The sequence below is a fragment of the Gymnogyps californianus genome, unplaced genomic scaffold, assembly GCF_018139145.2.
Source record: "Gymnogyps californianus isolate 813 unplaced genomic scaffold, ASM1813914v2 HiC_scaffold_69, whole genome shotgun sequence".
Lineage (NCBI taxonomy): Eukaryota > Metazoa > Chordata > Aves > Accipitriformes > Cathartidae > Gymnogyps > Gymnogyps californianus.
This window is the reverse complement of record NW_026114462.1, coordinates 67321-83636: the sequence shown is the minus strand read 5'-3', so window position 1 is coordinate 83636 and position 16316 is coordinate 67321. Positions and strand designations below refer to the sequence as shown.

At 40.1% G+C, this 16316-nt stretch overlaps 1 protein-coding gene across 2 annotated transcripts in view; it reads right to left on the bottom strand.

The window, feature by feature from the left end:
* LOC127029095 (F-BAR domain only protein 2-like) overlaps positions 1 to 16316 on the bottom strand; it is a 104386-nt gene that overhangs the window by 79662 nt on the left and 8408 nt on the right. For both annotated transcript variants that reach the window (XM_050914735.1, XM_050914736.1), the window contains exons 2-5: positions 15707 to 15798; positions 2281 to 2355; positions 834 to 975; positions 590 to 742 (exon numbers count right to left, since the gene is read on the bottom strand). In XM_050914735.1, coding sequence (XP_050770692.1) covers positions 590 to 742; positions 834 to 975; positions 2281 to 2355; positions 15707 to 15798 — 462 coding nt within the window. The remainder of the gene's footprint in view (positions 1 to 589; positions 743 to 833; positions 976 to 2280; positions 2356 to 15706; positions 15799 to 16316) is intronic.

Below are 16316 nucleotides of genomic sequence, written 5' to 3'. Positions count from 1 at the left end.
CCCTTCCAACCTTAACCATGCTATGATTCTGTGAACAGATCAAACTCGCCCATGACCCAAGGACAGTACTAAATGCAACATCAAGTTACTCATCCCTTGGGGTTTTGGTTCATGTTATTAGAACCTCTTAAATTAGCATTGAAAGTAACGTTAACTTGTTTTTCTTCTCAATGGAATGGACTTCAAATACTCCTATAATTAGCTACTTTGTCTCACTTGAGGGGACAACACAAAACTTCCTACTCCTTAATTCAATAACAAAGGCATTGAGTGTTTGCATATTTACTTAAGAAAATGCATCAAAAAACATAACAGAAGCTGAAACAATTATATGCCATTTCTGTAAAAGCCACTGAACAAAATTATCATATAATACAGGTAATTACAAAATAAAGAATTAGAACTGCAGTGCAGTTATAACAGATAAGGAAGTGTAAACAAAACATAACTAGGCATACAAAGTATCATGCACATTATGAAATAGCCACAACTACTTTTAGCCCTTTTTGAGCATTTCACTTACTAATACAAGGTGAATGTGTTACAGATCGACAACACAATGAATTTAAGTAAGATGTCACAGAACTACCTTATCAACTTCTCTCTGTGTTGCTCCTTCCTTTTTCAAACGTTCTTGTTCAACACACTTTGCATTGTAGTTTTCCTTTGATTTCTGTAAGGCCTGAGTGATACTTTGAATATTTTGCACTGCTTCCAATGTTCCCGAAACATCTTCTTTAGTCTGCCAAATATCACGTAGTTGTCAAAACCAAACCATTTTAATTTTAACATTAACAAGTCATTGGACACGCATAAGAAAAAAAATTAATAACCTTTTTATAAGTTTTGATTTGTTCATCTCCATACTTGTGAACTTCTTTTATTAGCTCTTGTAATCTCCGCACAAGGTCCAAGTGACAGCTTGCTAGTTTTTCTGTTGAGGTTTTGAAAACATCCCAAACTGGTGCAAATGTCCTAGATTGGGGGGGGGAAAGTTTAATGCTCATTTGGATTTTTTCCTTTCAGTTGGCTACAATTTTTTTTTTAAATAGTGCTAAAGTATAACTGATATGTTCACAGAATTTCAGCTCTGTTCCTAAAACTGAAGCAAACAAAAAACCCAACAACTGCTATAAATGATGTTCTTATTAAATGTTTCAAACGTACTTGGAATCCTACCTAACTTTTCAGTGGTTTATGTTTTATCTGTATTGACTCTGAGTAAAACGCAGCAAAATTAACTTATTCTTCTACGTCATCAACACACAATAATGACAAATGATATTCCTAAAGATGATGCAAGAGCAGCTCAAAAAAAATTAACATGTACAAGTATTTTTATGTGCATACTTGAATAGTGAAAAGAAACCAAAAGTTACTTGGCTAGTTAAGTTTCCAGTTGTCTTACATCATTACAGCCACAAGATTAACCATATGGTAAAGGAAGGTGGGGGACAGGTCATTCCTCAGATTCAGATTTCTATACTGAATGGACTTCTCCAGCTATTCTAAAGATACACTCCTACCTCAGTTTCCAGGTCAATGCTGCTGAAAAATCAATACCATGCATAGCCTTTAAAGCACTGATGTTCAAACTAACATGCAGATACAGAACCTTTGAAGAGCAGCAACAACTGGTATCAAATTATCCACCGATGAAAGCTCTCCACATTTCTAGCTGTGATTACTACAAATAAAAATATTCTTTAGCCTCATCTAAGAAGTCCGAGCTGTTGGCATAATCTTTCTAATGAAAAACAACATCCATTAATCATTTCATTTTTTTAAAAACATATCCTGTGTATAAAATTTTAACTATGGAATAAATCTATTAAAAAGTCTAATTCTTAACATGTCTGAGGACCAAGATAACACTTGAGAAAGTAGATGATAAAAATAAATAAATTCACTGCCACATTTGCAGACCATATGTTCTCTCTTCAAAATAATTACCATAGGCTTGGGAGCACAGAATAGAAAGTCACATTCTTTATTATGTCTGAAAAGAACTCAACCTTAAACACAGAGGAACAGACAATTCCTCGATGGTGTTGGTTTTTTGTTTGGTTGGTTTTTTAACTGTGAATAAAGAACTATACTGTCTTGTTTTTGTCATAGCTGCATGATATTTTGCATAGCTGCATAGTAACTGAAGAACTAACAATCATTTTTAAAGGTGGCAAAGTTATGCTACCTTCAACATCATCAATAAAATATTCAGAATCAAACTTGATTCTTAACATATATGCAGTTAATTATTTCTCTCTTATACACACTTACCCAAGTTGTGTGTAATTGCTCGCTGATTTGGCTAGTTTTGTCATTGACCTTGAATATGCCTCCTCTATCGTAGCCCTGTCAAAGAAAGCAATCAAAAGCATAATCGAAATTCTGAAGATATTTGAAGACAAATGAATATGCATTCTAAAGGTGCAAAGCATAGGACTTTTTACTTTAGCTGAAAATTACTCCATTTTAATGGCCCCTCAAAAACTATATGCAAAACCACAGAAGTATATTTAAAAAAAAAAATAATCTAAGAACACTGTGACAGAATATTGCAGGGAACAGAAACAAGTAAAACCTAAGGGCTCAAGACTTGCAAAAGATGATTCCTTCCTTCCTATACTCTCTATTGTTCCCCACTGCCTTTAACACTCTTTAGTAAGTTCAGAACGCAGTGACATAACAATCACCCACCTAACACTGTCTAAATACCAGAGATTTACAGAGCAACAAAATCAAATATATTTGTAATGAAAACATTAAAAAAACCAAACTGAATGCTTACTGAGCAATCACATTTGTTCACATTAAATAAAATGGGGTCTTGTCTAGCCTTTTTTTAAAGTTCTTTGCATAATGATGTTTGAGTTTGGAAAACAGTCAAATAACATGCAATGAAATGTATTGTGTTCTACTGTTTATAATTATTTTTAAAGTTTCTCTCAATACATTCTGATTTCTTTTGGATAAACTCTTCCCTACATAAAGTTTCATTATATTTTCCTGCACTCAAACCCACATTTTTACTTGTCTTTCAGAGATTCAAAATTCAAGGGTCCACATAGATTTCCTCTTTAGAGCCTGTGCTGTGGCAATTGCCATGGAACAGCAGTCACACACAACATATCATGGCAGTGACTCCCCTGGAAGTCCTTCCCCCATCAATCTTCCTCACCCTCCTATTAATTAAGGTTAAGATACACAGTATTTTAATTTTCCACCCTAAATCAATACTCAATATGTAGTGTCAACTTAGATTTAGAAGCATTCTGGATTTGAGCAAATACTGTAATTGTCTTTCTTGAAAATCCAAAAGCTTGAAGCAATTTCTTTCCTGCTTTGTAATACCTCTATTTGGGGGCAGAAGAGGAAAAAAAGGGAGATGACGAATTCACCGTTCTCTCAAGTTACCATGACTATAACCACTTATTGCTGAGGCAGATGTTTTTATTTCTCCTTCACAGCAACACTTTCCAAGCAAAAAGAATTTTCTTATGAAAATATGAAACAAAGTAGTAGCAGTCACCTGAAACTTTGACAGAAGAGCATGTATTTAAACCTACTGAACTTCCAAAATAACAATTCAGTCAGACAATCAATTTGGAGAAGGGGATTAAGTTGTAAATTGCAGTAAGTCAATTATATTTTAAATCTCACCTATAAACAACTACAAAGTTATTCACCATAAAAAAAAAAAAATCAAAACTTTCTCCTCCTTCCCCATATGTAAGTATTCTTGATGATCTGAAAAAACTTTAAGTTTCCAAGGTTTGGAATTCTTGCTCATTGCACAGCAACAAGCACATATATACAGACACCCAGAAGAGACACTGATTTTTTTTTTTTTTTTAATTACCATGATGAACAATATATTTTGATTAATTATCAATAGCTTCTATCAAAGTTTTCTAGATTTGAGAGCTCAATGCTTTTTTTTTTTAAACACAAGATTTCTGACCAAAATCCACACCGCTCTTTGCAGCAATTTACAAAATACTTACATGAGCAATCTCCACAAAAACTGGAGTTCCCCAACTTACTACACATTATCAACATACAACAGTTACAAACACTAACAACCAAAATATGCTGTTGCTGACCAGTTGGGCATGTATATCTACATTTGTTTTATCAACTGACTTCCCAGAGCATTCTGATGTACTGGTAACACACTACAAACATCTGAGTAAATTAGTTTTCACTGATTTGAAAATCTGTCTTTGATTAGAATCTGTTAAACATTTAAACTGAAATGGGAATATGTGCATTGCCAGTTTCTTCTGACCAAGGAGTTTCTTTTTTATGACACTTACAGACAACTGGTGCAGAAAAATGTTTGAAAGACTTCTGGAGAAAAGCCAACAATACCTATTCAGTTCCTAGCTGAGCACAGTGGTTTCTTACATGTAAACATTTTAGGTGTTAAATGCACACAAACACAAGACAGTTCACCTACAAAATCTTCCCAGTATTTAACGAAAAAAAAAACACCAAAAAAAACCAAAACACTGCAGGGGCAGCCCAATCTTCTTATATCTTAACTTCTTTAAAAACCATAATTTCTACATGCTTTATCAAGAATAGAACAAAGATACCTATCTTTCAGCAGACAGATAGATATCCTGCCCCACCCAAGATTTACCAACATTGAGCAGATTGCCTGCCACAAAATTCACTCTTTCAGGAGACATATATCTGAACCTCCTAGAAAGCAATAACTACTGACTGAGTGTCGTGGTTTAACCCCAGTCAGCAACTCAGCACCACGCAGCCGCTTCCCCCTCCCCCTCCCAGTGGGGTGAGGAGGAGGAAAGCAAAGGAAAAAAAGTAAAACTCGTGGGTTGAGATAAGAACAGTTTAATAACTAAAGTAAAATATAATACTAACAATAGTAATAATGAAATATAATAATAATAGTAATGAAAAGGAATATAACAAAAGAAGGGGGGGGGGAAGAAAAAAACCAGTGATGCACAATGCAATTGCTCACCACCTGCTGACCGATGCTCAGTTAGTTCCCGAACCACGATCCGCGCCTCCCGGCCAGCTCCCCCCTGTTTATATACTGGGCATGACGTTCCATGGCATGGAATACCTCTTTAGCTAGTTCAGGTCAGCTGCCCTGGCTCTGCTCCCTCCCAGCTTCTTGCACACCTGCTTGCTGGCAGAGCATGGGAAACTGAAAAGTCCTTGGCTTAAGATAAGCACTACTTAGCAACAACTAAAACATCAGAGTGTTATCAACATCATTCTCACACTAAATCCAAAACACAGCACTGTACCAGCTACTAAAAAGAAAGTTAACTCTGTCCCAGCCGAAACCAGGACAATATCCACCCCTTATTCTATAGCATTTACGTTATGCCCAGATCCCACACTTTCTGATACATTTCCAATTAATCACCATCACTTTTCCTGTCTTTTAATATATACGTATAGATCTCATTCCCGCGGTCTATGGGCCATCTCTATCAAATGTCTGTTGAGTTCATTCAGTCCATGACTTTGAGCTCCATCTATTGTAACAGTCTGTCTGGGCAGGAGGCATGATGCAAAGTCCGCTCAGTCGGCAGAACAGGATTGGGCTTTGGTGTGATGTGGCAGGCAGGTGACATTGGGCGCAGCAGGAGGATGGTGTGTGGTGTTGGATTGTTGCATGCTGAAGTCAGTCCTGGTTCCATCACTACTGCACTTCACTCAGTTTTGTCAAAGTTCATTCTTCATTAATCTAAGTAATTCTTACTGTAATACCATCAATATAGCACATAACAATTATAATAATGATGACATACAGTGGCAGGATTATATAGCAATTAATAGCACACAATTTAATCTATTGGCTGTTCTCACCTAAAATCAAATCCCCTTGAGGCACACATCGGACTTCCCCATCCTTCCGCATCACCCACCAAGTGCACCCAGGTCCTTGAGCAAAAGCAATCCCACGAATGGCTTTGCCTTTGCCTGAGGCAGGAGTAACCCAGACTGTTTTTCCTAGCATATTTTTTATGTGCACTACAGGGACTTTATCCCCTTCTACAGTACGTAAAAGTTCTGATTGGGTGGGGCCAGCCTGATTGGCAGATCCTCTAGTGTTGACTAACCAGGTGGCCTTTGCTAGATGTGTATCCCAATGTTTGAAGGTCCCACCACCCATTGCTCTCAATGTAGTCTTTAACAACCCATTGTATCGCTCGATTCTCCCAGAGGCTGGTGCATGATAGGGGATGTGATACACCCACTCAATGCCATGCTCTTTGGCCCAGGTGTCTATGAGATTGTTTCGGAAATGAGTCCCATTGTCTGACTCCATTCTTTCTGGGGTTCCATGTCGCCATAAGATTTGCTTCTCAAGGCCCAGGATAGTGTTCCAGGCGGTGGCATGGGGCACGGGATATGTTTCCAGCCAGCCGGTGGTTGCTTCCACCAGTGTAAGCACATAGCGCTTGCCTTGACGGGTTTGTGGGAGTGTGATATAGTCAATCTGCCAGGCCTCCCCATATTGATATTTCAGCCATCGTCCTCCATACCACAGAGGCTTTAACCGCTTGGCTTGCTTAATTGCAGCGCATGTTTCACATTCATGGATGACCTGTGCGATAGTGTCCATGGTCAGGTCCACCCCTCGATCGCAAGCCCATCTATATGTTGCATCTCTTCCCTGATGGCCTGAGGTGTCGTGGGCCCACCGAGCTAAAAATAATTCACCCTTATGCTGCCAATCCAGATCTACCTGAGCTACTTCAATCCTAGCAGCCTTGTCTACCTGTTGATTGTTTTGATGTTCCTCAGTGGCCCGACTCTTAGGTACATGAGCATCTACGTGACGTACTTTCACAACCAGGTTCTCTAGCCGGGCAGCAATATCTTGCCACAATGGGGCAGCCCAGATGGGTTTACCTCTGCGTTGCCAATTACTCCGCTTCCATTGCTGCAACCACCCCCACAGAGCATTTGCCACCATCCATGAGTCAGTATAGAGATAAAGTATTGGCCATTTTTCTTGTTCAGCAATGTCTAAAGCCAGCTGGATGGCTTTCACCTCTGCAAACTGACTCGATTCACCTTCTCCTTCAGCAGTTTCTGCAACTTGTCGTATAGGACTCCATACAGCCGCCTTCCACCTCCGATGCTTTCCTACAATGCGACAGGACCCATCAGTGAACAGGGCATATTGCCTCTCCTTTTCTGGCAGTTTATTATACAGTGGGGCCTCTTCAGCACGCATCACCTCCTCCTCTGGTGATATTCCAAAATCTTTGCCTTCTGGCCAGTCCGTGATCACTTCCAGAATTCCTGGGCGACTGGGGTTTCCTACTCGACTTCATTGTGTGATCAGTGCAATCCACTTACTCCATGTAGCATCAGTTGCATGATGTGTACAAGGGACTTTCCCTTTGAACATCCAGCCCAGCACCAGCAGTTGGGGTGCTAATAGGAGCTGTGTTTCAGTACCAACCACTTCTGAAGCAGCTTGAACTCCTTCATATGCTGCTAATATCTCCTTTTCAGTTGGAGTATAGTGGGCCTCAGATCCTCGATATCCCCAACTCCAAAACCCTAGAGGTCGACCTCGGGTCTCCCCAGGTGCTTTCTGCCAGAGACTCCAGGTAGGGCCATTCTCCCCGGCTGCGGTGTAGAGCACATTTTTAACATCTGGTCCTGCCCAGACTGGCCCAAGGGCTACTGCATGAACTATCTCCCGTTTAATCTGTTCAAAGGCTTGTTGTTGTTCAGGGCCCCATTTAAAATCGTTCCTCTTCCGGGTCACTTGATAGAGAGGGCTTACAATCAGACTATAATTTGGAATATGCATTCTCCAAAAACCTACAACACCTAAGAAAGCTTGCGTTTCCTGTTTACTAGTTGGTGGAGACATAGCTGCTATTTTGTTGATCACATCCATTGGGATGTGACGACGTCCATCTTGCCATTTTATTCCTAAAAACTGAATCTCCTGTGAGGGTCCCTTCACCTTACTCTGTTTTATGGCAAAACCGGCTTTCAGAAGAATTTGGATTATTTTCTCCCCTTTCTCAAAAACTTCTTCTGCTGTCTTGCCCCATACGATGATGTCATCAATGTACTGCAGGTGTTCTGGAGCTCCACCTTTTTCCAGTGCATTTTGGATTAGTCCATGGCAAATGGTGGGGCTGTGTTTCCACCCCTGGGGCAGTCGATTCCAGGTGTACTGGATGCCCCTCCAAGTGAAAGCAAACTGTGGCCAGCACTCTGCTGCCAAAGGGATTGAGAAAAATGCATTAGCGATATCAATTGTGGCATACCACTTGGCTGCCTTTGACTCCAGTTCATATTGAAGTTCTAGCATGTCTGGCACAGCAGCACTCAGCGGTGGCGTGACTTCATTCCGGCCACGATAGTCCACTGTTAGTCTCCATTCTCCATTAGACTTTCGCACTGGCCAAATGGGGCTGTTAAAGGGTGAGCGAGTCCTGCTGATCACTCCTTGGCTCTCCAGTTGACGAATCAGCGTATGGATGGGAATCAGGGAGTCTCGGTTAGTGCGATATTGCCGCTGGTGCACCCTTGTGGTAGCAATTGGCACCTGTTGTTCTTCGACCCTCAGCAACCCCACAACCGAAGGGTCCTCAGAGAGTCCGGGCAAGGTGGACAACTGTTCAATTCCCTCTGTCTCCAAGGCAGCTGTACCAAAGGCCCACCGATACCCTTTCGGGTCCTTGAAATACCCCCTCCTGAGATAATCTATGCCAAGAATGCATGGGGCCTCCGGACCAGTCACAATGGGGTGCTTTTGCCACTCATTCCCAGTTAAGCTTATTTCAGCCTCCAATACAGTTAGCTGTTGAGATCCCCCTGTCACTCCAGAAATACAAATAGCTTCTACCCCTTTATAGCTTGATGGCATTAAAGTACACTGTGCACCTGTGTCTACTAGAGCTTTATACTCCTGTGGATCTGATGTGCCAGGCCATCGAATCCACACAGTCCAATAAACCCGGTTGTCCCTCTCCTCTGCCTGGCTGGAGGCAGGGCCCCTCTAGTCCTGGTCATAGGATTCTCCACTCACTTGTAAAAATGGATTAGAATTCCTTTTCATAGAATCAGGAGTAAGATCAGCCCTTCCACTTTGTCAGCCACACCGCTCGCAGTGCTCACTGGAGGCTGAAGCAACCATTTTCCTGGAAGAACCCTCATTTGTGTTTGTTTTTCCTCGCAATTCCCGTACCCGTGCATCTAGGACTGAGGTAGGTTTTCCATCCCACTTTCTCATATCCTCTCCGTGGTCAAGCAGGTAAAACCACAGGGTACCCCGTGGTATATACCTTCTCTCTCTTCTCTCTTGCCCAGAAGAATACCTTCTCCTAAGAGCTGAGGTATTGGTCCGTACAGGTGGGCGGCCAAACTTATCCTCAAATCGCTGGAACACTTGGGACCATTTCTCGGCTAGCGTGTCTGGCAGTTTCTCCACAGCCGCAAAAAGGGAGGAAGAGAGACTTTCTTCGTATTGCCGAAGTCGGCGAGCCAATTCATCTACTGTTGGTCCCTCCTCATCTTTCCAGTCCACTACTGCCAATGCATTGGCATATGACGATGATGGTGTACTTCGTACAAACTTCCGCCACATGGGTCGTGCACATTGGACTTCATCTGGATCTGTGGGTAACTGTGCATCATCTGGGTCATAATAAAGCATCTCCCGCACGGCTAATTCCCTCAGGTACTGGATACCTTTCTCCATGGTGGTCCACTTGCCTGAGTGACATACAACATCTTCCTTGAAGGGATACCTTTCCCTCACGCCCAATAGAAGTCGCCTCCAGAGGCTGAGGGCTTGTGTCTTTTTTCCAATCGCCTTGTCAATGCCCCCTTCCCTAGAAAGGGATCCCAATTGCTTGGCTTCCTTACCCTCTAATTCCAAGCTACTTGCCCCATTATCCCAGCATCGGAGCAGCCAGGTGATATTGTGCTCACCTGGACTATGGCTGAAGTCTTTTGCATATCTCGCAGCTCACTCGGGGATAGTGACCGGGTGATTATCTCCGGTTCTGCCTCTTCCTCCTGTTCTCATGATGGCCCTGCTTCACCTTCATCCTTCGCTAAGTGAACTGATTTTTTTGAGTATTTCCTCTTCTGTATAGGGGCGATTGATATTGGCACCGGTTGATTCTCTAGTTCAGCTGCATCATCCATCGCCAAGGTTTGAGTTGCCACAGTGCCTGTTGCTGGGGTTTGAATAGCCACAGTGCTTGTCATAGGGATTAGAGTAGCTGCAGTAGCTGTCGCCAGAGTTTGAGTAGCCACAGTGCCTGTTGCTGGGGTTTGAGTAGCCACAGTGCTTGTCATAGGGATTAGAGTAGCTGCAGTAGCTGTCGCCAGAGTTTGAGTAGCCACAGTGCCTGTTGCTGGGGTTTGAGTAGCCACAGTGCTTGTCATAGGGATTAGAGTAGCTGCAGTAGCTGTCGCCAGAGTTTGAGTAGCCGTAGTGCCTGTCACCAGAGTTGGAGTAGCTGCAGTCATGGGAGCTGATCTCTGGGTGGTATTTTTAAATAGTTGTTTAACCCTAGACAAGATCTGAATCACATTCAGGAACAGGCTGATTCCTAGCAGTACGACCATACTAAGTTCAACATCCCAAGGATATTCAAAATTTACAAACTCCTTCAATGCTATTGCAATTAACCTGGCAGAGAAAAGGAAGATGTGGGAAGATGTCTCCCCAATAGGTTGGCTCCCCGAGGAGAAAAGGTAGAAAGAGCAATTATTAATATTCTCTAGGAGAGAGCACCCGAAGTACGGAGATCTCTCCTCCACAGATTGGCTCCCAGAGGAGAAAAGGTAAAAGGTACAATTATTAATAGTCTCCCATAGGCAGCTCCCGAAGTACAGAGGAGACAACAATGCCGAGTACAAACACCCGATTAGTTTCACGGCTTGCACTTCTATCATATCATAAACCAGTGTTACAAACAACTACAACGTGATAACTCTAGCCTGGTTCCCACAGATGATAAACAGCACAACAGGGAGCATATACTGCAAGTAGGGCATTACATAACGCAATTTCAAGAACCACAACACCAACTTTGAGAGCAAACGAACCCACATTGTAACCAGTAACTATCAAACCAATACAAAGAATACTTATAACAAGTTTGTTTTAACACACTCTGATCAGATCTGTCGTTATCTCAACCCTTCGTGCCCCATGTTGGGCGCCAAATAGGCTGTTGTGGTTTAACCCCAGTCAGCAACTAAGCACCACGCAGCCACTTCCCCCTCCCCCTCCCAGTGGGGTGAGGAGGAGGAAAGCAAAGGAAAAAAAGTAAAACTCGTGGGTTGAGATAAGAACAGTTTAATAACTAAAGTAAAATATAATACTAACAATAGTAATAATGAAATATAATAATAATAGTAATGAAAAGGAATGCAACAAAAGAAGGGGGGGGAAGAAAAAAACCAGTGATGCACAATGCAATTGCTCACCACCCGCTGACCGATGCTCAGTTAGTTCCCGAACCACGATCCGCGCCTCCCGGCCAGCTCCCCCTGTTTATATACTGGGCATGACGTTCCATGGTATGGAATACCTCTTTGGCTAGTTCAGGTCAGCTGCCCAGCTCTGCTCCCTCCCAGCTCCTTGCACACCTGCTTGCTGGCAGAGCACAGGAAGCTGAAAAGTCCTTGGCTTAAGATAAGCCCTACTTAGCAACAACTAAAACATCAGAGTGTTATCAACATCATTCTCACACTAAATCCAAAACACAGCACTGTACCAGCTACTAAAAAGAAAGTTAACTCTGTCCCAGCCGAAACCAGGACACTGAGCAAGTCTTTCCCATTCACAGTAGCAGAATATCTGGACAAAAGGCAGTAAAGAACCATAGATCCAACTGTCCCTCAGTTCTTTTAGTACTTGACCATTAACAAATACTCAAAAATAAAAAAGTGAAACACCATAGTTGAAAGTTGAATTGGTATTGACTAACTGAACACAGCCAAAGGGGAAACCTTCTGCTCCTTCTAGGGAGCAGTTTCATTTTTTCAGAGGAAACAACTTTGCAATTTCAGAAGGTTCTTACAGAAGTTTTGAAAGAAAAATTTTCATTAAAATGCTTAAGCTGACTATAATAAAAAAACATTTTTCCACATCCTAGACAATTTTTCTTTTTTAATTATTACTATTTCTAAGGGTGGAGAAAAGGGAACAATACTCTTCCCTGATTAGGCTGCACACAACCAAAACACTATTCTGAACAGTGCAACTAATGGAGACTGACTTCATACAGACATGTCCTTTGTGCCCTAAGCAGTCTGTACATCCAAATACACTCAACCATCTTTCCTCTCTCTTTTATGCCACTCCCATAAAAAAAGCAAATATTCTGGCTAGTCTGGAGACTCCAGCAATGCTGACTGACCAGCTGACAACTGTATATACTGTTTGACAGTAAAGTACTCTAACTTTTTGTAAGTATTATTACCAATTCAGATGTGTCTCCTCTACCTAGCCAGCAATTTTCAGTTTTCACTCTCCTATGTCTCCACATCTGAATAAAACTGTCCAATATGTTCAGAAGGAATGGAAGGGCAGACATGAAGAAATTGCAAATATATGCAAGTTTAGTTTTCATAGGGAAAAGCTCAGAAAAATCAGGTGTAAGTAGGGCATAAAAACACTAGATCGAGGAGGCTCCTAATGAATCTTGCTCATCCACTTACATATTTCTAGCAGAAAAGAGTACTGCAAAATAATATTCAGACTACTGGAGGGGAACAGATAATTGTGTGCAACATCTCAATTTCTTTGCAATAAAAAAAGATGCAAAACAGAACACGGTCAAGACAATCAGACTGTTTGTCCTGGTTTTGGCTGGGATAGAGTTAACTCTCTTCTTAGTAGCTGGTACAGTTCTGGGTTTTGGATTTAGTGAGAGAATACTGTTGATAGCAACAACTAAAACATCAGAGTGTTAAGTAGCACTTATCTTAAGCCAAGGACTTTTCAGTTTCCCATGCTCTGCCAGCAAGCAGGTGCGCAAGAAGCTGTGGGAAGCAGCTGGGTGGTGCTTAGTTGCTGGCTGGGGTTAAACCACAACACTGTTGTAAAATACTGTTGAAGTACTGCCCAATACAATTTCTTTTGAGATCAAGAATTTGACCCACATGAATGTGTGCTACTGAAACATATTTATTTCCTGGGAGATAGACTGACATACTGCAATAACCTCACAATGGTAGTGGAAGGGCTTCACTGCCTAGATATGGACACTCATAAACATTTTTACTAAAGTGAGGACACTAAATATTTAAAGTCCACCTATTTCTTTGAAACTACAAACTATATGCCACAAACTACCACTAGCTTAGACTGAGATTGATCAGTGATGCACCCTTGACTTGAAAAGAAGCATCTATTTGGCATTCAACTTTTTTTTTAATGGCAGCCTGGCATACCAAGATCAATCAATAAAGCAGAGCTGAAGAAAACACAATGGAACAGACAGGATACCAGGTTTAATATCTGACAGGGAGAAGAGCACTGGAAAGGACTGAACTTATTGCTGCTGGTCTGCATCAGTGACAGATATTTTCCAATCCCAGAGCAAGCTGTTCTTAAGGAAGTATACTGAAGCCTTGTCAAATAAATTAAAATGTAGTGCTAAGATTCTAGTGAATCTCAGTGTGTTAACTAGAACTGAAATTTTTCATATATTTTACCAAAAAATGCTGTAAGATGGCTGCACATCTCTTTGGCATGTCCTGATCTATTCACAAGAAGAGAAACTACATTTCTTGATCTCTCATTGAGGAGAAAGTGCCCATGTGGATCCTCATGTGTTCCTAGATGGTCATTAATCTTTAGTCTTAAATGTTATTTAAACTTGTTTACTTGGAGAAAAAAAAATATTGCCTCCTCCTTGCCAAATCACTAGAATTAATTAACAGAAACTTCAGCTAAAACACTTTTAATATGTGGAGAAAGGTCCAAATATTTTATTTATTGATTGCAAAGGCACATCTCATTTAAAATTTCATTTGAAGGAGGTGATAGAGTGAAAAATAAACTAGAACACCACATTCTTTTTACTGGTAATTTTGTGTAGAATGAACTGTCAAGTTTTATTTATGTTACCATAATAAAGCAAAGAATCCAAGACAGATATAGCATCAAGTTATTTTTACCCATTTACATAAGACCTTTCACCTTAGGATCAGTATGAATAAAATGGAGCATGCCCAAAGAATACAACATAAAGGAGATAAGAAGCAGAGTGAGCAAGCTTCTGATCTAAATACGGAGATAAATCAAAACAGAACAGATGTAAGAGTAATAAAATTAAATATGTGTCCAGGTGATGTACAGCTTAGGTCTATAACTTACTACTATAAAAAAAAAGACTGATTCCAAGAATTAAAGCAGGTTTCAAAGGAAAGATCCAGGCACTCACAAAGATAACACAAGGCAAACTTTTATAACAGTCAATATTAAAAGCAGTTAAGCAGTTTTGAAATTAAAAAAATAAAAATAATTTTTTAGCAGCTTGTGAAGCCCTAGACATTTCATACTAAACATCAACAGTGTGATATCCCTCCACTAAATCCAAAATCCACTAAATCCGGAACCCTGTCTGGCTTCATAATGTGTTTTCTGGAATCAGGGATTCTTGAAACACAACATTCCTTGGTTTGTGCAGTCCTTCCAACAGGAGACTGCCCATCACATATGGACCCTGGAATCCACCTGTTTCACTTAGTGGAAAGATTTTTGTCATTTTCTCCACTTCAACTCACTTTGAAACTATGCAAATGTCAGTGTCACTGAGTACCTGCCAGATCCATGATGGTTACATTTTGTGGAAGTTTTTTTAAAAATTCTTTGTTGAGGTCTATTTCAGGCCAAAACTGAAATTTTGATGAAAAAAATCCAGAAAACAAAGGCTGGTTTTTTGGACAGCTTTTACTGCAAGAAACCTTCACTGAAACAGGTCTTCAATTAGCCTCTTGCAAGTTTTTTCCATGCGTCATCTGGTGTCGGTAACTGAATAAGACAAAATTCTGAAGCAGACATACCATTAATTTCATCCAGAATGGAAATTCTTATGTTCAAAGTAGCAGCAGCAGTCATCTTTTATAAAGAACATCTGTTTAGGAAATTGTCACATTTGCAGATTTCAGTTCTGTCCCTTCCATCCCATAAAGAAGAACCTGGGTTATTTTCTGTGTATTATTTTCTTGTCCATACATATCACTCCCTTTTCTTTAACCAACCTAGCTTCTTAACATCTTAATCTAAAAGTATAATTTTAAGATCATACTAGAGCTTGCTAATACACTAATTCTACATCTATGGTCAAAAACTTTGAAAAACTGATAATTTTTACTACTTATATTGCTTTTCTTCCAAACATGACAAAAACTTGGGATTAATTTAAATAAACTGCTGGACACCTAATGTGACATTTCTAGCTTTTTACTCTTGTTTTTTTAATTCAAACCTAAAAATTAGAAGCTTGTTATTAATTGATGCTTAAGAGTCACTATTCAGTTCTAAGCAAATGGAATAAACGTAAATGTTCTTGTAGGATATGAGAGTTATTTTAAAATGCTCATTGATTTTTATATATTTTGCATGTTACTGTAACACATAATGATAAACTTAAATAAAAACCACAAACAGTATATTAAAGAGTCAGGATTAGCAAGGATGAATACTTACCTTTCTCTTATAAAGTCCGCTAAGTCTTTTGTTGACAAATGTCCGTGTTTCATGTTGTGATAGAGGACATCAAAGCCATTGTTCCTTTCCCCCTAAAGATTAATAAAAAGAAAGTAGAACTATGAAACACAACATGCTAGAACAATTACAGAACAAAGTATAGAACCTATGCATTTTAATAACAGATCATGTTTCATCAAGTGAATGATTTCTAATGCTCCAGCTTTTTACCAATTGCTGTTAGTTCCCTTCAATCCCTTATATGTAAAACAAACTAAAATCACCTCAGCAGCCACTACTACCCTTTGAATGACAACTCTATTACATATTTCTAGACTATATTTAAAGCCATTTATTTTCTAGATTTCTATGGGTCTTGTATTCTTTCACTTCCCATCTTATTAAACACATACTTAATACTGCATTCCCTCTTCATTCCCTCATATCTTTCATTATTTCCCATGAACTAAAATTCACACTTTGGGATCACTGGATATCCCACCTCCCCAATTCTTCATGCTTCATGAATATTTCTCTGTTTTTTGTAAAATTGGTAAAAATCACTAACTTCTTCCTTCTCACAGGTAACTTCCCTTTGTCTATTCTTAAG